Source organism: Chiloscyllium plagiosum, unplaced genomic scaffold (assembly GCF_037043375.1).
Source record: "Chiloscyllium plagiosum isolate Xiang-an unplaced genomic scaffold, Cpla_swu_hap1 HiC_scaffold_3, whole genome shotgun sequence".
Lineage (NCBI taxonomy): Eukaryota > Metazoa > Chordata > Chondrichthyes > Orectolobiformes > Hemiscylliidae > Chiloscyllium > Chiloscyllium plagiosum.
In genome coordinates this window covers 146848948-146874798 of record NW_028270141.1, presented here as the reverse complement: position 1 = coordinate 146874798, position 25851 = coordinate 146848948, and the positions used below count along the sequence as shown (strand labels likewise).

The 25851-nt window shown below is 43.7% G+C and overlaps 1 protein-coding gene across 2 annotated transcripts; it reads left to right on the top strand.

Annotated features, from left to right (window-relative positions):
* The first annotated feature begins 127 nt into the window (after positions 1–127).
* Positions 128–22673, top strand: mrpl14 (mitochondrial ribosomal protein L14). Of its 2 annotated transcripts, XM_087984130.1 has the most exons (5): positions 128–400; positions 8048–8250; positions 14478–14552; positions 15786–21766; positions 22514–22673. In XM_087984130.1, the coding sequence occupies exons 3-4, from the start codon at positions 14485–14487 to the stop codon at positions 16150–16152; spliced, it is 435 nt and encodes a 144-aa protein (XP_087840256.1). In that variant the 5' UTR covers positions 128–400; positions 8048–8250; positions 14478–14484; the 3' UTR covers positions 16153–21766; positions 22514–22673. The 2 variants fall into 2 exon arrangements, with proteins under 2 accessions (XP_087840256.1, XP_043543210.1); XM_043687275.2 differs by lacking the exon at positions 8048–8250 and having other exon boundaries at positions 129–400.
* The last annotated feature ends 3178 nt before the right edge of the window (positions 22674–25851 follow it).

Below are 25851 nucleotides of genomic sequence, written 5' to 3'. Positions count from 1 at the left end.
GAGCAGATTCGACGTGATGACGCGACGGGGCTATTTTAATCCAAGTCACGCCCAGCCGTACGTCAGGCCACGCCCTATTTTAACGTCCCGGCCACAGACCCCGCCCGTTTCTCGACCTCTTTCCCCCGGGGCGTAACGTTTTTATTTTCTCCCCTTCCCCGGCTGTGAAACGAAAAAAATTATCGTTTTGGTTCCCCCCCCCTCCCCCATTTCGGGTCCCGCGCCCGTGTGAGAACAGAGAAAACTTTCAGTTCGCTGCCATTTGTACCTGAAGCTGACGGGACAGTTTAAATCAAACCGCCGCGCGGTCTCCTCACGCGCCGCTCCCCGAATCCCCTGGAGCTGGGCCGCGGATGGTCGTCGATTCGGGCGGTGCCGTTCCTCACCTCACCTCTCTCTGGTAATGGTGTTAATCTGCAGCGAGTCTCTCTCGCTCTCACACACACGCATGTTCGCGACAGGCTTCGGTGTCGCTTCACTGCGCCTCGGGTCTGTCTTGCCTCTGGCCCGCGCCCCGAGGCCTACTCCCTCCCAATTCTGTAGATTTGCTGTGTGCCCCAGGTGGGATTGGGGCAATGGCTGGTGCCAGCTGCAGGTTAGGAATGGGGATGGGTGGGAGGTGATGGTGGATTGACTGGTGCCAGCAATAGGACAACGTGAGGACTGGTGCCAACAGTAGTTTAGGTTGAGGGGTATTGACCTATTCCAGCATTGGTTAACATTGGGGTATTGGTTTGTACTAGGAGTGGGTAAGATTGGAGATATCGACTTATTCCAGCAGCGGGTAAGATTGGGGTATCGACTTATTCCAGCAGAGGGTAAGATTGGGGTATCGACTTATTCCAGCAGAGGGTAAGATTGGGGTATCGACTTATTCCAGCGGCGGGTAAGATTGGGGTATCGACTTATTCCAGCGGCGGGTAAGATTGGGGTATCGACTTATTCCAGCAGTGGGTAAGATTGGAGATATCGACTTATTCCAGCAGCGGGTAAGATTGGGGTATCGACTTATTCCAGCAGCGGGTAAGATTGGAGATATCGACTTATTCCAGCAGTGGGTAAGATTGGGGTATCGACTTATTCCAGCAGCGGGTAAGATTGAGGTATTGACTTATTCCAGCAGCGGGTAAGATTGGGGTATCGACTTATTCCAGCAGAGGGTAAGATTGGAGTATCGACTTATTCCAGCAGCGGGTATGATTGGGGTATCGACTTATTCCAGCAGCGGGTAAGATTGGGGTATTGATTTATTCCAGCAGTGAGTAAGATTGGGGTATCGACTTATTCCAGCCGCGGGTAAGATTGGGGGCGTCAAGAGGATGGTGTCAAACCTTTTGAGTGCTGTTGGATTGCACTCATCCAGGCAAGTGGGGAGTATTCCACCAGGCTCCTGACTTGTGCCTTGTAAATAGTGGACAAGCTTTTTCTATGACTTAGGCCATAAGACATAGGAGTGGAAGTAAGGCCATTCGGCCCATCAAGTCCACTCAGCCCATCAAGTCCACTCCGCTATTTAATCATGGCTGATGGGCATTTCAACTCCACTTACCCGCATTCTCCCCGTAGCCCTTAATTCCTTGTGACATCAAGAGTTTATCAATCTCTGCCTTGAAGACATTTAGCCTACCGGCCTCCACTGCACTCCGCGGCAATGAATTCCACAGGCCCGCCACTCTCTGGCTGAAGAAATGTTTCCGCATTTCTGTTCTGAATTGACCCCTTCTAATTTTAAGGCTGTGCCCACGGGTCCTAATCTCCCCGCCTAACGGAAACAATTTCTTCGCGTCCACCCTTTCCAAGTCATGTATTATCTTGTAAGTTTCTATTAGATCTCCCCTTAACCTTCTAAACTCCAATGAATAGAATCCCAGGATCCTCAGCCATTCCTCGTATGTTAGACCTACCATTCCAGGGATCATTCGTGTGAATCTCCGCTGGACACGCTCCAGTGCCAGTATGTCCCTCCTGAGGTGTGTGGCCCAAAACTGAACACAGTACTCCAAATGGGGCCTAACCAGAGCTTTATAAAGTCTCAGTAGCACATCGCTGCTTTTATATTCCAACCCTCTTGAGATAAATGACAACATTGCATTCGCTTTCTTAATCACGGATTCAACCTGCATGTTTACCTTTAGAGAATCCTCGACTAGCACTTCCAGATCCCTTTGTACTTTGGCTTTATGAATTTTCTCACCATTTAGAAAGTAGTCCATGCTTGTATTCTTTTTTTCAAAATGCAAGACCTCGCATTTGCTCATGTTGAACTTCATCAGCCATTTCCTGGACCACTCTCCCAAACTGTCTAGATCTTGTCGCAGTATTCTTAGCTGGAAATGTGTTGCTGGAAAAGCGCAGCAGGTCAGGCAGCATCCAGGGAACAGGAGAATCGACGTTTCGGGCATAAGCCCTTCTTCAGGAATGGGGAAAGTTTGTCCAGCAGGCTAAGATAAAAGGTAGGGAGGAGGGACTTGGGAGAGGGGCGTCGGAAATGTGATAGGTGGAAAGAGGTCAAGGTGAGGGTGAAAGGTCAGACTGGGGTGGGGGCGGAGAGGTCGGGAAGAAGATCTCAGGTTAGGAAGGCGGTGCTGAATTTGATGGATTTGACTGAGACAGGGTGGGGGGAGGGGAGGGGAAATGAGGAAACTGGTGAAATCCGAGTTCATCCCTTGTGGTTGGAGGGTTCCTAGCCGGAAGATGAGGCGTTCTTCCTCCAACCGTCGTTTTGTTGTGGTCTGACGATGGAGGAGTCCAAAGACCTGCATATCCTTGGTGGAGTGGGAGGGGGAATTGAAATGTTGAGCTACAGGGTGGTTGGGTTGGTTGGTCCGGGTGTCCCAGAGGTGTTCTCTGAAACGCTCCGCAAGTAGCCGGCCTGTCTCCCCAATATAGAGGAGGCCACATCGGGTGCAGAGGATGCAATAGATGATATGTGGAGGTGCAGGTGAATCTGTGGCGGATATGGAAGTTTCCTTTGGGGCCTTGGAGGGAGGTGAGGGGGGAAGTGTGGGCGCAAGTCTTGCACCTCCTGCGGTTGCAGGGGAAGGTGCCGGGAGTGGAGGTTGGGTTGGTGGGGGGTGTGGATCTGACGAGGGAGTCACGGAGGGAGTGGTCTTTACGGAATGCTGATAGGGGAGGGGAGGGAAATATATCCTTGGTGGTGGGGTCCGTTTGGAGGTAGCGGAAATGACGGCGGATGATGCGCTGTACATGGAGATTGGTGGGGTGGTAGGTGAGGACCAGTGGGGTTCTGTCCTGGTGGCGGTTGGAGGGCCGGGGTTCAAGGGCGGAGGAGCGGGAAGTGGAAGAGATGCGGTGGAGGGCATCGTCGTCCACGTCGGGGGGGAAATTGCGGTCCTTGAAGGAGGCCATCTGTGTTGTGCGTTTTTGGAACTGGTCCTCCTGGGAGCAGATGCGGCGGAGTCGAAGGAATTGGGAGAATGGGATGGCGTTTTTACAGGGGGCAGGATGGGAGGAGGTGTAGTCCAGGTAGCTGTGGGAGTCGGTCGGTTTGTAGCAGTATTCTTAGCCTCTGACCTGCCCTTGCAGCCACTCTGTTTATGTGGTGAGCCCAGTTGAGTTTCTGGTTAGTGATAACCTCATGATGTTGATAGCAGGGGGATTCAGTGATGGCAACACCCCTGGATGTTAGGGGGCGGTGGTTTGATTGTCTCTTATTGGTGATGGTCACAGTTCTGCATTTGTGTAGCGTGAATGTTACATGCCACTTATTAGCCCAAACCTGGATATTGTTGTCTTTGAACATGGACTACTTTAGTGTATGAGGAGTCATGAATAGTGCTGAGCATTGTGCACTCATTGACGAACATCTCCACTTCTGACATGATGGTGGGCAGATCATTGATGAAGTAGTTGAAGAGGGTTGGGCCTCGGATGCTATCCTGAGGAACTCCCACAGAGATGTTCTGGAGCTGGGATGACTGACCTCCAGGAGCCACGATCATCTTCCTATAGCCAGGTATGACTCCAACCACTGGAGAGTTTGTCCCCCGATACCCATTGATTCAAGTTTTGATAGGCCTCCTTGATGCACACTGGGTCAAATGCAGCCTTGATATCCCAGCGGTGAGGTCACTCTCACCTCACCTCTGGAATTCAGCTCTTTTGTCCATGTTTGAACCAAGGCTGTAATGAGTTCAGGAGCTTAGTGGCCCTGATGGAATCCAAACTGGGCGTCATTGAGCTGCTGCTGCTGCTTGATATCACTCTTGATGACACCATCCTTCCAGATATATGACGATGTGTTGGATTATTGATCTGAGGTGGGAAATACACTCAATCTTATTGATTAATAGAGTAATCTCAGATGATTGAAGACTGGATGGAAAAACCTTTTGAATAGGGTGATTGGCACTTTTTGGAAAATGTGTACTGTGTGAGGAAGGGTGGATTTGGTTGAACAGCCTGCTGAAACTCTACCTAAGTTTATTCACGTGTGAAGACATACATGAGGGACATTGACACTTATTGAACTATAATTCCAGAATTACAGTGTCCATTGAGGAAAGAAAATACAAACCTGATTTCTTCCTCTTGAATTGTAACCGGTAGAACGTTTGAAGGGAGGTGCGTGTGCATCTATGAGAACAGGATCAAACAGAACTCATTTTGTCCACCGGAGTGGTGAAATTACTCTGTTACTTGCTGAAACTTGGGTGCAATCTCCACAGTTAAAAAGCTATTTTAAATTTTAAGATATGGCTGTGTGAGGCGCAGTCTGAATTTGAAAGCATTTGGATTTAGAGAAGGAAGGAAAGACAAGGAGGATCAGAGAGCCAATATTTTATTAACATTTCCATGTGTTGATGAACCTTCATTAGATGAGCAATCATAATCGTGAAATAGTGTTCTCCATAAAGGCTATCTGCTGTGCTGAGTATTTTAAGCTTTCTTGTGCATAAATATATCCAGGCAATATTCTACGTTGCCTTGTCAATGCTAGTGTTGTGGCTGGAACACAGGGCCTTAATATTATTGCCTGAATCTTGTCAGAGCAAAAAACCTTTGCAAAATTAAGAGTCTTCTACCATCTCTTGATATCAAATGGAGTGGCCTGACTTGGCTGTGATGCTAGGGACTTCTGCCTGAAGGCAGAGATTGATCATCCATTTGGCACTTCAGCCTGTAGATTGTGCCCAATGCTTCAGTCTCATCTTCAGCACTGATTACTGGGCACCCATAATATTGAAGGTAAGGATATTTGTGGAGTCTTCTCTAGTTTAATTGTTGATCAGTTGTCCACCATTAATCATAACTGACATGGTAGGACTGTAAAGCTTAGGTCTGAGCAATGATTGTCTGTGGAATTGCTTAGTCGTGCCTCTTATACCCTGTTTATGCTGTTTGGTAGCTTCACCAGATCTTTTCTGTGTGCCTCATGCTGTTCCTTATGTACTCTTTTGATTCTTCATTGAATCAAGGTTGATCCCCTGGTTTAATGGTAGTGGAAAATATACTGGGCCGTGAGGTTACAGATTGAATACCGTTGCCACTGATGGTCCACAGCATCTCATGGATGCCCTGTCTTGAGTTGTTAGATTTGTTCAAAATCTCTCTCATTTAGCACGGTGATAGTTCCATGCTACACAATGGAGAGTACCTTCATTGTGAAGGCAGGGTTTTGACTCCACAAGGTCTGTGGTAGTCACACTTACTGATGCTGTTCTGGATATCTCCACAATGCAGATCAATCGATGATGGTGGGTCAAGTAGATTTTTCCCTCTTGTTGGGTTCCCATGCCACTTTGAGTCTATTTCTTATAGGACTTGGCCAGCTTGGTCAGTAGTGGCTACCAAGACACTATTGGTGATGGATATTGTTGTTTCTCCAACCAGGCTACATTCTGTGTCTTTGCTAGCCTCTGCTTTTTCCAAGTGGTGTTCAACACGCAAGAGAACTGAGGGCTTAGGAGGTGGTAATCAGCAAGAGGTTTTCTTACCTATGTTTGATCTGATACTATGAACCTTCATGTGATACAGAGTGCATATGTACTGAGGATAAGACAACTGCCTTCCAACCCTTTATCACTGTGCCTGTACTTTTGGTGACCTATTGGTGCGATTAGATTAGATTAGATTAGATTAGATTAATTACAGTGTGGAAACAGGCCCTTCGGCCCAACAAGTCCACACCGCCCCGCCGAAGCGCAATCCACCCATACCCCTACATTTACCCCTTACCTAACACTACGGGCAATTTAGCATGGCCAATTCACCTGCACATCTTTGGACTGTGGGAGGAAACCGGAGCACCCGGAGGAAACCCACACAGACATGGGGAGAATGTGCAAACTCCACACAGTCAGTCGCCTGAGGCAGGAATTGAACCCGGGTCTCTGGCGCTGTGAGGCAGCAGTGCTAACCACTGTGCCACCGTGCCGCCCACAGTTGGTATTTGGGTTGTTGTATTTGGTATGATTGTGTTACTCATGGAATCATACTAAATACAATGTCAGGCCTATTACCTGCCCTCGACCTCTTCATTTCCAACTGCCGCCGGGACATTAACCGCCTCAACCTGTCGACCCCCCTCCCCCACTCCAACCTCTCACCCTCACAACGCGCAGCCCTCCAATCCCTCTGCTCCAATCCTGACCTCTGTCTGATAACTCCAATTTTGGTTCAAGCCACCAGATATTCAAGAATGCACAGGGTGGTATTTGCTGTGATCATTTCTGTTGGCTTGGTTAATGCAGAGTTGTTCATCCAATTTCATTCATTTTATTAGACTTTATAGCGCTTATTTCAGAGGTCATTTTAAGAGTCAATTGCATTGCTATGGGTCTGGAGTCATCTGTAAACCTGACCAAGTGAAGATAACAGATTTTCTTTGCTAAAGGACAAGAGTATACCAAGTGGTTTTACAACGTTGGTTATGTGGTCTGCATTAGACTAGTTTTTGACTTAGAGATTTATTAATTGACTTCAAATTTTATCATATGAACCTATGTCCCCACAGCATGAGCCGACATCTCTGGATTACTTGTCCAATGACATTATCGCAACATGATTGCCTCCCTAATGAGAATTCATTTAGCCAGTGCATTTCCTGCAAAACTCCCAATCTTCTCCAAAGATCAAGTGTTGGTATCCTTACCCACAGCTAGTCAGCAAAATTAATTAAAAACCTGATATAAAGATCACAGGTAAGATAACAACTGCATAGCAACAAATGGGATCCTGTTTCATGATTCAGGTAATGATTACATAACAAAGACAATAAAGCAGTCCCTGCAGATGTGCAGCAAGAACTTTCAAGGTTGGGCTGGTAAGTGGCACGCCACATTCAAGCCACAGAAGTGCCAGACAATGGTGATTTTAAAAAAAGGAATTAATGTAACCACATCCATTTGACATTCAACAGCATTCAAACTGCTGAAACCTTAACATCTACATTCAGAGGAAGTCGCATCGGTCAGAAAAGCAACTGGACCAACCAAATAAAAACTACAACAAGCCAGAGGCCGGGAATTCTGTGGTGAATGAATCACATTTGGACAACCCAAAGCTTGTCCATCATCCACAGATAAGTTAGAACATAGAAAAGTACAGCACAGAATAGGCCCTTTGGCCCATGATGTTGTGCCGAGACTTAATCCTAATATAAAATATCGTAACTTAACCTACGCACCCCTCAACTCACTGCTATCCATGTGCATGTCCAACAGTCGCTTAAATGTTCCCAATGACTTCGCTTCCACCACCTCAGCTGGCAACGCATTCCATGCATTCATAACTCTGTGTAAAGAAGCTACCTCTGATGTCTCCTTTATACCTTCTTCCTAATATCTTCAAACTATGACTTCTAGTACCAGTCAATCCTGTCCTGGGGAAAAGTCTCTGGCTATTGATTCTATCTATTCCTCTCATTATTTTGTACACCTCGATCAGGTCTCCTCTCTTCCTCCTTTTCTCCAGAGAGAAAAGTCTGAGCTTATTCAACTTTTCTTCATAAGGCAAACCCTCCAGTCCAGCCAGCATCCTGGTAAACCTTTGCAACCTCTCCAAAGCCACTGTATGTTTTCTATAGTAGGGTGACCAGAACTGGACACAGGCCCGGACTAGATTTGTCCTTGGCTGCTTTGGGAAACAAGAAATGCAATTGCTTTGCCACTTGCGAAGATCTTTTCATCGTCGCTCTCCACTGGAGTCGTACCTCAGGACTGGAGAGAGGCAAATGTAATTCCTCTCTTCAAGAAAGGAAATAGGGAAATCCCCGGCAATTACAGACCAGTAAGTCTCACGTCTGTCGTCTGCAAGGTGTTAGAAAGGATTCTGAGGGATAGGATTTAAGACTGTCTGGAAGAGCATGGCTTGATTAAATGCAGTCAACACTGCCTCACAAACCTTATCGAGTTCTTTGAGGATGTGACTAGAAAAGTTGATGAGGGTCGAGCTGTTGATGTGGTGTATATGGACTTTAGCAAGGGATTTGATAAGGTTCCCCATGGTAGGCTCATTCAGAAGTTCAGGAGGAATGGGATACAGGGGAACTTAGCTGACTGGATACAGAATTGGCTGGCCAACAGAAGACAGCGAGTGGTAGTAGAAGGAAAATATTCTGCCTGGAAGTCTGTGGTGAGTGGTGTTCCACAGGGCTCTGTCCTTGGGCCTCTATTGTTTTAATTTTTATTAATGACTTGGATGAGGGGATTGAAGGATGGGTCAGCAAGTTTGCAGATGATGCAAAGGTTGGAGGTGTCGTTGACAGTATAGAGGGCTGTTGTAGGCTGCAGCAGGACATTGACAGGATGCAGAGATGGGCTGAGAGGTGGCAGATGGAGTTCAACCTGGATAAATGCAAGGTGATGTATTTTGGAAGGTCGAATTTGAAAGCTGAGTACAGGATTAAGGATAGGATTCTTGGTAGTGTGGAGGAACAGAGGGATCTTTGGGTGCAGGTACATAGATCCCTTAAAATGGCCACCCAAGTGGACAGGGTTGTTAAGAAAGCATATGGTGTTTTGGCTTTCATTAACAGGGGTATTGAGTTTAAGAGTCGTGAGATCTTGTTGCAGCTCTATAAAACTTTGGTTAGACCGCACTTGGAATACTGCGACCAGTTCTGGTCGCCCTATTATAAGAAAGATGTGGATGCTTTGGAGCGGGTTCAGAGGAGGTTTACCAGGATGCTGCCTGGACTGGAGGGCTTATCTTATGAAGAGAGGTTGACTGAGCTCGGACTTTTTTCATTGGAGAAAAGGAGGAGGAGAGGGGACCTAATTGAGGTATACAAGGTAATGAGAGGCATAGATAGAGTCGATAGCCAGGGACTATTTCCCAGGGCAGAAATGACTAACATGAGGGGTCATAGTTTTAAGCTGGTTGGAGGAAAGTATAAAGGGGATGTCAGAGGCGGGTTCTTTACACACAGAGTTGTGAGAGCATGGAATGCGTTGCCAGCAGCAATTGTGGAGGCAGGGTCATTGGGGACATTTAAGAGACTCCTCGACATACATATGGTCATAGAAATTTGAGGGTGCATACATGAGGATCAGTGGTCGGCACAACATTGTGGGCTGAAGGGCCTGTTCTGTGCTGTACTGTTCTATGTTCTAATGTTCCAAGTGTGGTCTCACCAGGGACTTGTAGAGCTGCAGCAAAACCTCGCGGCTCTTTCTTAACATATGCTTTCTTAACAACCCTATCCACTTGGGTGGCAACTTTGAGGGATCTATGTACTTGCACACCCAGATCCCTCTGTTCCTCCACGCTGCCAATAATCCTGTCTTTAATCCTATATTCAGCATTCGCGTTCGAACTTCCAAAATGCATCACTTCGCATCTATCCAGGTTGAACTCCATCTGCCATTTCTCAGCCCAGGTCGCGCTGCAGCCTGCAGTAGCCCTCTGTGCTATCGACGACACCTCCAACCTTTGTGTCATCTGCAAATCTACTAACCCACCCCTCAACCTCCTCATCCAAGTCATTTATAAATATGGTGGAAATTTCTCTAATCACCTGGGTTAACCACTTACTGACATCTAATCTAGTTCTGACCTTACTCAGCTTAACTGGTGACCTCTGCTCCTCTCTGAATTATTTAGCTGGAGTAACCCTATCAAGTGAAATGTGGTTTATACTATTCATTTTTTTTTTAAACCTCAATCAGGTCATCCTCTCAACCACCACCTCCCTCAAACCCCACATTCTCTCTGCCCCCATCCCCAACAGCATCTCACCCTGAAGTCTAAATTTCTCTAAAATGCAAATCTTAGCCTTTGTTTTGTCTTAATAAGATGCTTTTTGTTGGAATTTTGCTTGGTAATCATTATCTGAAAACCTCCAGAGCTTCACTATCGCCCACCAGGCAAGAGGACCAGAATGGGATAAATCAAGGCATGAACAAATTCGTTCTCAAATCAAAGATTCATACTACAGAAAAGGGCCATCACCTCATCAAGTCCACCAAAAATGTATTACTATCAACACTTATATCACTTTTCTGCACGAAGCGCATAGCTTTGAATGGAATGAAACTTCAAGTGTTCTTCTAAGTATTTTTAAAGGTTGTGAGATTTCCCACCTCAGCTACTCTCCCAGGCAGTGCTTTTCAGACATCAACATCCTTTCAGTGAAAACCTCTTTCTCAAATCCCCTGCAAACCCTGCCTTTCACTTCAGTCTTATACCCATTTGTTATTAACCGCTAAATTAAGGGGAATGGCTGCTATCTCATCCCTGAATCAGGTCTGTCTCAATCTTTTCTGTTCCAAAGAAAACCTCCGCACTTATCCAGCCTCTCTTCGTAGCTGAAATGCTCCATCCCATGTTCATTCTGTTGAATATCTTTTGCAACCCCTCCAGTGCAATCATATCACTTCCTGTAGTGTGGTGATCAGAATTGCATACAATACTCCAGATTTGGCCGAGCCAAAGTTCTGTACAATTCCAACATGATCTCTCTGCTCTTATAATTTCTGCCAAAATTGATAAAGGCAAGTGTCCTGTATGCCTTAACCACCTATTAACCTGTCCAGTCATCTTCAGGTGCAAGTACTCCAAGATTTCTCTGAGCTTCTTCGTGTTTTTCCATTCACTGAGGGCTCCCTTAATCTCCTGCCTTCTTCCAAAGTACTTCATATCACAATTATCAGGGTTAAATTCCATCTGCCACCGATCTGCCCATCTGACCAATCTATTGATACTCTCCTGTCACCTAACACCTTCCTCCAAAGTTTCAAGCCTCGAGCCAAACTTTTTGTCATCCACAAATTTACTTATTATCCCTCTCCATGCAGTCATCATGTATAAATACCACAAGCAATAGGCAACCCAGCACTGATGCCTGTGGTAAGTCGCTGCACAATAGAGTGTAGCCGCTCCCACAATCTTCCACCACCACCCTCTGTTTCCTGTCACTAGGCCAATCTTGGATCCACCTTTCCAAGTTGCCGTGTGTCCTATGAGTATTTACCTCCTTTATCAGTTTCCCATGGGACCTTGTCAAAAGCCTTGCGCAAATCTCAATAAGCTTCATAAAATGTCTACTCTCATCCAAACATTTGGTCACCTCAAAATTCCATTAGATTTGTTAGGCATGATCTCCCTTTGACAAAATCATGCTATCCCTGATCAAACCCTGCTCTTGTAAATGAAGATTAATTTATTCCTTTACTGTATTTTCCAGTAATTTCCCTATCACCAATGTTACTCTCTCTAGTCTTTAGTTCCCTGGTGTATCTCCACTATCCTCCTTGTAAAGTGGAACCAGATGAGCCACATCTCTGGAAACACCCCTTTAGCTAGAGATGACTTAAAAATTTAAATGCCTCTATAATTTCCTCCTTTGTTTCTCACAATAGCCTAGGATACCACTCATCTGAATGGGTCCACTTCTAAACCCACCAATACCACCTCTTCTGTTAGATCAATCAGCTTAGGAACATCACAGTCTATTTTTTTGAATTCTGTCCTTGCATTCTCCTGCTTCAGAGTAGAGAGACATGAAGTACTCATTAACACTAGCATCGTCCTCTGGCTTAGTGTACAGATAGCCCCTTGTTCCCCATTAGGCCTATTCAGCCTCCCCTTATATCTCAAATCTTCCAACCCTGGCAACATCCTTGTAAATCTTTTCTGAACCCTTTCAAGTTTCGCAACATCTTCCAATCGGATAGGAGACCAGAAGTGCATGCACTATTCCAAAAGTGGCCTAACCAATGTCCTGAACAGGCACAACATGAACTCCCAACTCCTTTACTCAATACTCTGACCAATAAAGGAGAACATACCATATGCCTTCTACACTATCCTATCTACTTGCGACTACTTTCAAGGAGCTATGAACCTGCACTCCAAGGTCTCTTTGTTCAGCAACACTCTAGGACCTTACCATTAAGTGTATAAGTCCTGCTAAGATTTGCTTTCCCAAAATGCAACACCTCACATTTATCTAAATTAAAATTCATCTGCCACTTCTCAGCCCATTGGCCCATCTGATCAAGATCCTGTTGTAATCTGAGTGAACCTTCTTCACTATCCACTATACCTCCAATTTTGGTGTCATCTGCAAACTTACTTATTATACCTCCTATGTTCACATCCAAATCATTTATATGAATGACGAAAAGGAGTGGACCCAGCACTGATCCTTGTGGCACTCCAGTCTGAAAAACAACCCTGCACAACCACCCTCTGTCCTCTACCTTTGAGCCAGTTCTGTATCCAAATGGCTAATTCTCTCTGTATTCCATGAGATCTAACCTTGCTAACCACTCTCCCTTGGGGAACTTTGTCAAACGCCTTTCTGAAGTCCATATAGATCTTGTCCACCGTTTTGCCCTCATCAATCCTCTTTGTTACTACTTCAAAAAAACTCAATCAAGTTCGTGAGTTGTTCTCTTCCCCTTGATATACTTGTAGAATACCTTGGGAATATCCTTAATCTTCCCCACCAGCATTTTCTCCTCTTGCTTTCCTAATTGTATTCCTGAGTTTCACCTGGCACTTTTCATACTCCTCTGGGTCCTTCATTGTTTTTCTATGCAATATAGGTGTTCTGCGAAGTGGTCACCCAGTAATTTTCTTGATTTCTTCCCTCCCTTTCAATTCATGATATGCAGTTATTTCCGAGCTGCTATGTGAATTCTCTGTATTGATGACTGATGATCAATTCATCTGTCATCTCTTTATACTCTATTGCTAATTCCCCAAACTTATTTAAAATTTTTATTTTAAGCATCTAAAAGAACTCATCTGTTTTCATACTTTTGGCTACTTTACTCTTGAACTGTAACTTTTCCCTCTTTGTTCGTCTTTTAGTAATTAATTTTTTAAATTCTATACTACTAGAACTATATATCTTTGACAAATTCTTTATCTTTTTTAGTGAACGTTGGGACAAGGTCAAAAGATAGATGCTAGCACCAATGAGTTTCCCTCCAAGCCGTACACAATTTTATCTTGGAAATAGATTGCCTTTCTGTTAGTCACTTGGTTAAAATCCTGAAAGCCCCTGTTATGCGTTTAAAAAGGCAGCTCGCCATCACCATCACCTTCTCGAGGGCAACTCAGGATGTGCAGTGAATGCTGTAAAGCCAGTGATGCCCACATCCCATGAATGAATTTAAAAACAGTGTAAATTGGATGTTCACTCATGTGGAATTAAAGAACACATGTCTGATGTGGTGTGCCTTGCAGATGGTACTGTTGAACCATTTGTCTGGTAACTGCAATGCTTTCTGTGCAACTGAATCAGAAAGGTTGCAGATACAATCGTTCATTTATGACCATCTATCTCATTCAATGTTATAAACTGTAGAAGAAACACCAGGGACTCTCATTCATGTGCTTGGATATAAGTTAAGACAAGATAAGACACATTGCCAAATCTGGTCAAAGGACCTGTTGATACTATTAAGCCATTTTCCCCCCCTTTCCTAATGTTGCAGGAGTTGGGGTTTGTCTGTTTACAGATTTTAAAGCATAGATTTGAGTGTAGGTCAGCTTCAGGTGGCTGGCAGGAGAGGCAAGAAATTGAGAGGATGCCTGCTCTGTCATCAGAAACATATTACCAACAAGGTAAGGGTGTGGTTTAGCAAAGATCCCACAGCTGTGAAGAAGGAAACAGCAGAAGAGATTTGGACTTTGTTGTGTGGTCAGGAGAAACATTTCTTCCAAACATTCTGGTTCTAACCAGGGAAAGTTCCTTTGAAAAAGAAAGTATTAATTTGCAATCAAGCAGTTGGGCCAGTTTTGACATAATTGACTGCATGTGAGCTACATAATTTGCTGTAGTTGGTAGGATATATGCAACTTTGTTTTAGCACAAAGATAAAGTTTTTGAAACAGTTAAAGTGGAAGCCAGTAAATAACTGACAGTATTCATAAATGAAATAATTGGGTGTAAAGTACTGAAAGGATTTTCGTTAGCCAATCTGAAAGAATTTGTATAGACAATATGTCGTATCAGTGCAATCTCTGTACCTCAGTGTAAATCTCAATGTTCTTGTCTTTAGGTCCGTCATGGCTCTCTTCAGGAAAACCATCGTACCATTTACTCGTGCAACAGAAATAATGAACCAAATGTTCAGGTACTACACACACGTTTTGTGCTTCGATCCTGGGATTCCAGCCAGCCTCCAAAGGGTTATTGTTGCTGCTTAAAAAGGCCAGCTTCTTTCAAACCTGTATTGAAAGAAAGTCTTGCATTCCTAAAGCGCTTATCACTTTTTTTTCTGCAACATCACAAGATAATTCAGATGCAGTGAATTTCTTAAATGCAGTTACTGATGTTATATATACAAACATGATTGTTATTTATGTACACCAGATTACACAAACACCAATGATGCAATCGGCCTTTTAATCGACTGTGTTGGTTAAGGAATCTTTCATGTGTAATGGAGCAGACAGGCAGCGCCTCATTTTAGCACGTGAATCACATGGAATTTACAGTAGTAAGACATAAACATAATACTGCCTTACTTGATCTATCCATATCAGCATTGCATTCAATTCAATTTTCCTTTGTTCTGCACTTTCCTCAACCACTCTTTGTAGTAGCATGTCCCACATTGTAACCAATTTTTGACTAAAGCATTTTGCCTTAAATCCTTTATTGGATTCATTGGTGCTAAGATTCTATTTATGACATATATTTTGGGTCTTGTGCACAGGTGGAAACATTTTATTCATCCCCTTGAACTTCTTCATAATTGTAAGAACCTTAATTTGGTGACCTTTCAGCTGTTTCTTTTTCTAGACAAAAGAGCTCCAGTCTGTTCAGTGTTTCCTGATGGATGATGCCAGAACAGAGATGCCATACCTATGTAATTCATTTTTTGCCATTACCAGTGCTTCTACCTCATTTTTATAATATGGAAATCAGAACCATTAACTTTACCTCAAGTACAACCTAATTAAGGGCCCATACAAGTTGAACATAATCTTTCACCTTTCAATTCTGAAATCCGAAATCAAGCTTCATTTTTTATTGGTCTTGTTGTTGCTACACTGTGTGATTGATGAATGTATATCCCCAAGATGTGTTTGCTTCTCTCCCTCATTTCAAAGCTTATTTTGCAATGTGCATACTCCTGCCATCAAAACGCACACCTCAAACTCATCTATATTGAAACAGTTTTGCCACTTGCACATGTATTCTGCACATTTTTCTAATCTCTTGTATTTACTAAATGAGACATTGAAGATTGATTGAATCCTATCTAAAAATTGTAAGAAAGCTTTGAGACTTCAAAACTGACATTGGTATCTGTCTTTTCTGACATTTTAAAAATACCCTTCATTCTCTTTCCATATTTCAGTACTTCAGCAGCCTGTACAGCCATACAGAAAATGACCAGAGTACGGGTAGTGGACAACAGTTCTCTTGGCAACACCCCTTATCATAGACCACCCAAATGCATCCATGTGTATACCAAAAATGGAATTGGCAAAGTCGGAGACAAAATATTACTGGCAATCAAAGGGCAGAAGAAGAAGGCATTGATTGTAGGTCATCGGATGCCTGGTCCAAGGATGACACCTAGATTTGACTCCAACAACGTGGTGCTCATTGAAGATAATGGGAACCCAACAGGGACACGTATCAAAGTACCAATCCCCAATAGCCTGCGTCAGTTGGAAGGTGATTATTCCAAAGTTTTGGCAATTGCTCAGAAATTTGTCTGATGGACTTGCTGAGTTACTGAAAGAATTATCAACAGTGGCTATCATTTATGGAAAGAAATACCTTTTCCGTGTAGATCAACCATGACTTCCATTATAGACGCCTTGGATATTTGAGTTGCAAAAGTTGGTTCACTTATAACAGCTACACGTTTATACATTAAATATCTTGTTCCTCAACAAGACCTTGCCCATAAGCTTCGCTTACTGTTGTTGTGTAATTTAGTTCTGTTTTGCATCTAGTTTAGCATTGCAAACTGTTGCACCTATTTCCCTTCAAATCTTTCTCAGCTGTCCTTATCTTGGTGGCCCCAGCTTACAACATGACCTTTTTGATGTATTACTGAAGCAGTTTTCCCTAATCTTGTCACCATTTTGTAACTGATTTGGGACAGATTGAATGGGCTCCTTTGGATAGACTACAGGAGCATTGATAATTAATAGCAAAGTAGTTTTAAATAAAGTGCAAAGTTGTGGAGCTGATTTAGGAAGAGAATTTCAGAAGATGGTGCAGCTGCAGATGGTAGAATGAAGGCACTGGACACACCAGAATATTCAAAGTTTGTGAGAAGATTTGTAGCTCGGGTGCTCGTTGCTGTGGTTCTGTTCGCCGAGCTGGAAGTTTTTGTTGCAACGATCCGCATCCACGAACATCAACTAGCCACGAAACGACACGACCAGGTATCCCTAGTAGCCACACATGTAGACGACAAGCAACATGAATTTGACTGGGACAACACTACCATTATAGGACAAGCGAAACAAAGAACAGCCAGGGAATTCCTAGAAGCATGGCACTCATCCACAAACTCCATCAACAAACACATCGACCTGGACCCAGTATACCGGCCACTACAGCGGACAGCTGAAACTGACAACCGGAAGCGGCAGGGACAGGCCACTATAAATGCCGGAGGAAACACCACAGAAGCGCTTCACAGGAGGCTCCCAAGCACTGAGGATGTCACCTAGACAGGGGACGAAACGTTTGCAACAAAAACTTCCAGCTCGGCGAACAGAACCACAACACCAGAATATGGAAGTAGAGGAACTGCATTCTGTTTGGCATAGTACGCCTTAGGGATGTTACCTAGGTGGAATGTAGAAATAAAAGCAGCATATTATTTCAATAGAAAGTGTCACAACTTAACTGGGAGACTGGTATTAATCATGCCCCACTGTCCAATTGCCATCACAAAATTTGTACAATCCCAAAGAGCGCACCAAAATGACAGATTTACCTGGCTGACTGGTGCTCAAGCCAAAAGCAATTCAGACCAGTTTATATCAGCAACCGAAAAAAAATATTGTAACACACTAGTCTCTAACAAAAGCAGTGAAACAGAGGATTTATAATCTACAACTATTCAATTTAAAATATACCCTTTGGCAATCCAAAATACATCTCACACACACTCATGATTAAACTATATACCTTTTGCCAGTCTTGATCATATACTATGGATTGGAAAAGATGGCACAAGGTAAACAAAACGCTGAAGATCAAAAGTCCAGACCACAACAATGCTAGGTTACCTTCTCGTACTGTTGATTTCTTTAAGATTTTTTTCTAAAAAATCACTTGAGGGTTTCAGGCGTCATTGGCAGCATTTATTGCCTATCTCCTGTTCTCGAAGGTGATGGTAAGCTGCCATCTTGAGCTGCTGTCATCTGTGTATTGTGGATAGATCCACAATGCCTCTAGAAAGGGAATTCAGTGATTTTTGACACTGAAGGAAATGTAATACAGTTACAAGTCAGAATGGTGAGTGGCTTGGAGGGGAGCTTGCAGGTGGTTGTATTCCCATGTATTTGCTGCCCTTGTTTAAGATGGAAGCGTTTGTGTGTTCAGAAGATGCTGTTTTTGCAGTGCATCTTACAGATTTTTCATGCTGCTAATGACAGTCATTCTTCAGTTCTGTTGTTGATCAGAGTCTTCTTTGTCTCAGACTTCTTTCTTGGAAACATTCTTGGGTTTATTTTGGAGAAATAGGGAAGGAGAGATTACAGACTTTGGATGTATCTTCTTGATCGTTCATGTGGGTGCTTACAGTTTTTTAACACTCCACAGCTCAACTAATTAGAGGGCTATTGTCAGGCAGAATTTCTTTACTCAAAAGATTCCCAGTGCTGCTCAGTCTTGAATTCTCCCTCTTGCTGCTTCAAAGACAATATTGTATTGCATTGTTCAACACAATCTAGCACTTGATTTTAAAGTTGCAAGACTTTCCTGGCCTTTCAGCCATAACCGATAAACTTTCATTTCCAAAAAAAAGTGTTCAAAAAATGAAGAAAAATCTCTATTACAAGAGATTGCAGAACTGAGATAAGGAGGGTGTCTTGGTCTATAAATCAGAAAAATTAGTATGCATTTACAGCAGGTGATGAGAAATGCACATAACTTTTTTATTTATTAAAAGGGAATTAAAAGTAGACTTGTTTAGCTATATTTGTACAAGACATTAGTGAGACCATTTGTGGAATACTATCTTTAGTTTTGGTTTTCTTAATTGGCTTTTGGTTTTCTTTGTACTTATTAAAGTATGTAAAATTCCCCAAGTTATTGTCTGATAAAATTATGATAACAGAAAACAAAGACCAGGCTTCAGTACACAGGTAAGCAATCATAAACATTTGTCATATTATTATTCTACTGGTTAGAATACTAACCCCTTATAAAACTCCCCTATACGCACACACCTAAAGAATTGGGATTATGGTGAAGGAGAAAGAGGTGGGATAGCAGTTTGGTGGTTCCAATTCACAGAGCTTGGTGAGATGATCCTTTTGACTTGTTGTTCTTCAGTCTCCTTCTCCATCTCATAAGTCACAGGAGCAATCAGGCTATTGTTCCTCCATTTGATTATGACAGATATGTTTATCATAGAATTCCTACAGCTGGAAAACAGACCATTTGGCACTTTGGGTCTACACTAACCCTTCAAAGGGCATTCCCCATCCCTGTAACCCTGCATTTCCCATAGCTAATCTAGTATCCAGAGGAAACCCACGCAGACACTGAGAGAATTTGTAAACTCCACATACAGTCCCTCAAGGCTGCAATCAAACCTGGGTCCCTGGTGCTATGTGGTAGCAATGCTAACCACTGAGCCACTACACCACCCTAATGGGATTTGTTTAGAATCCCTACAGTGTGGAAACCGTCCATTCTGCCCAACAAGTCCACACCAACTCTGAGGAACATCCCACCCTAGACTCACACCTTACTTTATCCCTGTAACCCTGCATTTCCCATGGCTAATTCATCTAACCTATACATCACTGCACATTGTGGGCACCTAAGCTGCACATCTTTGGACTGTGGGAGGAAACCAGAGCACCTGGAGGAATTGCATGCAGACACTGGGAGAATGTACAGACTGCACACAGACAGTAGCCCAAGGCTGGAATTGAACCCGGATCTCTGGTGCTGTGAGGCAGCAGTGCTAACCACTGAGCTACAGTCATTTCTCAGTCTTGTTCTCCTGCCATCTTCCTGTAATTCTTGATACCTTTACCAGTGAAAAACATCTCCTCCTCTGTGTTAAGTATACTCAGTGATTGCCTCCGCAGCCCTCTGTGGCAGTGAGTTCCACAAATTAACCACCCACTAGCTGAAGAAATTCCTCCTCATCTCAGTTCTCCATTTTGACCTTGGATCAAAGTCTCCTACAAGTGGAAACATTTCCACGACCCACTGTATTTAGGTTTTTCAGTATTTTGTAAGTTTCAGTGCAAGCCCCCTCATCCTTCTAAACCCCATCAAGTCTGGAGATGTGCAGGTTAGGTGGATTGGCCTTGCTGAATTGCCTATAATATCCAGCAATGTGCGGGCCATGGGAAATACAGGGCTACAGCGATAGGGTAGGAGTGGTAGTTCTGGGTGGGATCCTCTTCTGAGGGTTGTTGTGAACTTGAAGGGTCGAATCGCCTGCATCCATATTGTAGGGATTCCACAGAACCAGAGACATCAAACACTGCTGATATGACAAGCTCTTCATCCTGGAGATCATACTTGGAAGCTTCCTCTGGTCCCCATCAAATGCCACCAAATCCTTCCTTAGAAATGGGGCCTAAAGTTGCTCACTATGTTCCAAATGCAAACTGACCAAACCTAATATAGCCTCAGCAGTACAACTTGTAATCTAGCCCTCTTCAAATGAATGCTAAGATTGTATTTGCCTTCCTAACTGCCAACTGAACTTGCCTGTTAACCTTAAGAGAATCCTGAACAAGATCTCGCAAGTCCCTTTGTATTTTGCTGTTTAGAAAATAGTCTTCTGCTCTATTCTTACCAGAGCGCATAACCTTACACTTTCCCACATTGTATTCCATCTGCCACTCCTTTGCTCACTCTTCTAGACTGTCCAAGTTGGCTTTCCAGAGTGTGCACTCTCCTGAATATCAACCTGTGAGTTCTCTTAATCAATTCAGGACTCCTGTTGTATCGTATCCGTATACCAGCAGCAACTGCAATGGCCTACTCGCCCAGATCTTGCATCTGTTTGGAATAGTTAAATTGCTTAGCAATGTCCAAATCAGGATCAATCAAAATAAAAATCTGGTTAAATGGTCAAAATGTGGCTGAACCAATGTCTTTTACAATTTTAACATGACTTTTCAGCTCTTATACGCAATACCCTGTCCAATGAAGGCAAGCATACCATATGCCTCCTTACACCTGCTTAAAACAATGAGAAAAGTTAGGATCTGGGCTACTTTCTTGAAAATGTTTTGAGGGGGTCTGGTCTGGTCCATAATAGGACACAAAATGATTCTGCTGTGACAAAAGTAGAACAGCTAGTGGTGAAACAAAAGGGCCATTGGAATCTTTCTGGACCCAGTGAGACCAGATCACAGTAGAGGATGCCATATTATTATGGGGTGCAAGAGTGATTGTCCCGAGCATAGGTCACCACAAGGTACTGGCTGAACTCTACCAGCGTCATCAAGGGGTTTCCAAAATGAAGATGATGGTGAGAAATTGTGTCTGGTTGTCAGGATTGGATGCTGACGTAGCTACATTGGTGGGGCAGTGCCCAGAGTGCCAACAAGGATGCACCCACACATTTATGGGAATTACTGGGTAACCCTAAACTCAATTATCTGTCAACTATGCCAGTCCTTTCATGGGTTCTATGTTTTGTCATTGTGGATGCTCATTCAAAGTGGTTGGATGTGTATAGAGTTCATTTGTCAAGCACTGGGATGACAATTGAAAAGTTGAGAGCATTTTTTGCAAAACACAGATTCCCAGAGGTGTTGGTCACCAACAACAGGTCATCTTTTACCAGCATGAAATTTGAGTATTTCCTGTTTGAATGGCACTCTTAGTATAAGGATAGCTCCATACCACCCATCAAACAATTATCTCATGGAAAGAGCAGTTTGAAGGCAGGATCAAAGAAACAAAGTACAGCTTCATTCAATACCAACTGTCCTGGTTTTTGTTTGATGATAGGATCATTCCTCATGCAACCGCACGGACAGTGACAGCAGAGTTGCTAATGGGGGGAAGACTCTGCTGAAAATGTGTTGCTGGAAAAGCGCAGCATCCAGGGAACAGGAGAATCGACGTTTCGGGCATAAGCCCTTCTTCAGGAAGACTCTGCACCAGGTTAAATCTGATCATTCCAGATCTTTTTCGGGGGGGGGGGGGGTGGTGGTTGTCAGGAGGGTGAAATGGCATCAGGAACACCAAAGCCGAACAAGGCTCCCCTAAGCGAGAGAGGCAGTTTATTTCAGCAGATGTTTGGTGTCGAAAACATTGGAATGGCCCTGTGTGGGTTGGAGGAGCTGAACCTGTTGTGAAAATGCCACAGGAGAAGTTACAGGATAAAGAACTCAAAGGGGGAGGGATCTAGTGATTGAATCAAGGTCAGCCAGGTGGATCTCATAGACTGAGTTCCCTGATTGGGTCAGGTTAATAGCTCAAATCAGGGAGTCCTGGCTGACAGATCTAAACAGGAGTGTCAGGAGATCTGCTCACTCCAGGTGCCAATTCTGTGCTAGCTGGGTCAGTGTCATAGTCATAGAGATGTACAGCATGGAAACAGACCCTTCGGCCAAACTTGTCCATGCTGACCTGATATCCAACCAATCTAGTCACATTTGCCAGCACTTGGCCCATATCCCTCTAAACCCTTCCTATTCACATGCCCATCCAGATGCCTTTTCAATGTTGTAATTGTACCAGCCTCTGCCACTTCCTCTGGCAACCCATTCCATTCACTCACCATCCTCTCAGTGAAAAGGTTACCCTTGGGTCCCTTTTAAATTTTTCCTCTTTCACCTTAAATGTGTGCCTTCTCGTTCATTATGTTCTGTTAATATCACTTATGTAATTTAACTATCTCCTTTACAGATCATTATAGCACTAAATTAGAAGGACATTGTAAAATATACAGGAGAAGAAAGTTGCAAGGGGACATGCAGATTGAGTGAATGAAGATTTTATGGTTGATAGTTCACCAGATTGATCCTGTATTATGTACAAGTAAATAAAGGGTGACTTGGTGATGGGACACCGGCCTTTGTGGAGTTATTGCACTCAACACTACATCTACAAACTAAATCCTGTTTTGGGAATGACATGCCACAGAGCATGCCACAATGAGCCTCATTCCTGATGAAGAGCATATGCTTGAATTATCGATTCTCCTGCTTTTCGGATGCTGCCTAACTGGCTGTGCTTTTCCAGCACCACACTCTCGATTCTGATCTCCAGCAGCTGCAGTCCTCACTTTCTCCCATGCCACACAGTAGCTTGGCTTATGTTGCATCCTAGTAACAGAGTACTTCATCTTTGACATTTCGAGGAGTCTAGCATATCCGTCTCAGCCAATTCAGTTCACTCCTTTTGATATGCAATTTGCTACCACAGAGGTCTGTGGAGGAGGGGTCACTGATTTTATTCAAGCAGAAAATACAATCATTGACTGGTGGAGCAGGATCAAAGAACCAAATGGCCTACCCCTGCTTCTGGTTTCCATGTTCCTGTATCAACAATTGGCTGAAGGCATTGGATACTGCAAAGGCTATGAGTCCTCCCAATATTCTGGTAATAGTACAGAAATCTTGTACTCTAGAGCCAACCATGCCCCTCGTCAAGCTCAAACAGAAATTGTGGGAAAGAAAATTCTGAAAGCATCTGTGGAGAGAAAGCAGAGTCATCAGCTTGGGTCCAGTGACGTTTTATCAGAACTGGTCTAGTGGCGTTTATTCCTCAGTGTGGAGATTTGCCCATGTACTGTTCACAAAACAGCACAATCTAAACTGGTTAATTACTGCCATATCAGTCTACTCACAATCATCGGTAAAGTGATACAAAGAGCAAACAACAATACAGCACAGGAACAGTCGGCAATGGCCCTCCATGCCTGTGCTAACACATTTTGTCCTTCCATATTAAAACTATCTTCATTTACAGGATCTGTATCCCTCTATTCCCTTCTTATTCATGTATTCGTCCAGGTTTTTCTTGAAGGCTGCTACTATGTCTGCTTCTAGCACTCCTCTGGCAGCACATTCCAGGCACTCACCACACTTTGTGTGAAAACCTTTCCTCACACATCTCTTAAACTAATCTCCCCCTGCACCTTGAACTTGTGTCCCCTAGGAACCTGGAAAAAAGCCTCATACTTTCAGCTCAATCTGTGTCATTCACAATCTTATAAACTTCTATCAGGTCACTCCCTACTCCCCCAACCTCCTGTTTTCCAGTGAAAACAAATGCAGTCTAGCCAACATTTCTTCATAGCGACCCTCTTCAAAGCATCCACATCATTCTAGTAGTGTGGTAACCAGGACTGTTAACAATATTCCAAGTGTGGCCTAACTTAAGTTTTATAAAGGGTAAAAACAATGACTGCAGATGCTGGAAGCCAGATTCTGGATTAGTGGTGCTGGAAGAGCACAGCAGTTCAGGCAGCATCCGAGGAGCAGTAAAATCTGCTCCTCGGATGCTGCCTGAACTGCTGTGCTCTTCCAGCACCACTAATCCAGAAATTAAGTTTTATAAAGCTGCAACATAACTTGCGTATCCTTATACTCAATGCCCCTTCCAATGAAGTCAAGTACGCCACCTTCAGTGATCTGTGGACCTGCACACCCAGGTCCTTCTGAATATCTGGCATTTACTGTATAATTTCCAGCTGTAGTTGACCTTCCAAAATGCATCACCTCATATTTGTCTGGATTAAGCTCCATCTGGCGTTTTTCTGCCCATGCCTCCAACTGATCTATATCCTGTTGTATCTTCTGACAATCCTTCTTGCTATCTGCAACACCACCGATCTTTGTATCATCTGCCAGCTTACTATTTAGACCAGCTACATTTTCCTCCATTTACGCAGACCACAAACAGCAGTGATCCCTGTGAAACACCACTAGTCACAACCCTTCATTTTGAAAAGCATCCTTCCACTGCTACCCTCTGTCTCCTATGACTAAGTCAGTTCTGAATCCATCTTGGCAGCTCCACCCTGATACCATGTGATTTCACCTTTTGTATCAGACTGCCTTGGATGTTGTCAAAGACTTTACTGAAGGCCATGTGGACAACATCAACTGCTTTTCCCTGGAAGGAAGCTTTTCCCTGATGGAAGGGATTGTTGACTATCCAGTGGCACTTGCAAAAGAATAACTCACTCATCAGTGCTTGGTGTGTGTTTCGCCAGGGTCACTTCTGACCTCGTTAAAACATATGGTCCAATAATGGACAGAAGAGCTGAGCATGAAGGGTGAGATGAGATGAAAATGACTGCCTTTGCAATCAAGGCAGTATTTGAGTTATGGTATCAAGAAAACCTAGCAGAACTTGAGTCAGTGGAATAGGGAAAACATTCTCCACTGAGTTGGGTCATACCTGGCACAAAGAAAGATGTTTGTAGTCACTGAAGGTCAGACATCTCAGTTTAAGAGTATTATTGTAGGAGTTTCTCAAGATAGTATCCTAGATCTAACTAGGACCTTCTCTGTAAGGTCAGAAGTGGGGATGTTCACTGATGAATACAACATTTTCTGCATCATTTGTGACTCCTCAGATTGTAAAGCAGTCCGTGTCCAAATTTGGCAAGAACTGGACAACATTCAAGCATGCGCTGATAGTGGTATGAAAGATTCTTGCAACTTAAGTGCTGGGCAATGACCATCATCAACAAAACAGGATATAACCATCATCCCTTGCCATTCAGTGAGATTACCATCACTGAAACCTCCATTAGCAACATCCTGGGGGTGACTGTTGAACGGAAACAGGACCAGACCAGTCATATAAATACAGTGGCTGCGAAACCAAGTCAGGAACTAAGAATTCTTTGGTGAGTAACTCACCTCCTGTCTCTCAGTGTCCATCCATCATCTGCAGGATACATATCAGGAGTGTGATGGAATACTTTCCATATGGCTGTATGAGTGCAGCTCCAATAACACTCAAGAAGCATGGTACCATCCAGAATAAAACAACCCATTTGATTGACTCCCATTTCCACCACATTTAACATCTCCTTTCATCACTGCACACTGGCAGTAGTATACACTATCAACAAGATGCATTGCCATTACCCACCACTGAACCTTTCACACCACCATCCAGAATCGTGACTTATAACAAGACATCAGATGTATGGGAACACCACCACCCTCAACAAGACCTGCAAATTCCCTCCAAGCTGCTCACCAACCTGGCTAGGAATTATGTCA

Excerpts from the sequence above, each read along its gene's own strand:
- mrpl14 (XM_043687275.2), top strand. The coding sequence starts at position 354 with ATGGTCGTCGATTCGGGCGGTGCCGTTCCTCACCTCACCTCTCTCTG. Across the intron at positions 401-14,477 it reads CCTCACCTCACCTCTCTCTG|GTCCGTCATGGCTCTCTTCA; the intron begins GTAATGGTGTTA and ends TCTTGTCTTTAG. Across the intron at positions 14,553-15,785 it reads ATAATGAACCAAATGTTCAG|TACTTCAGCAGCCTGTACAG; the intron begins GTACTACACACA and ends TCCATATTTCAG.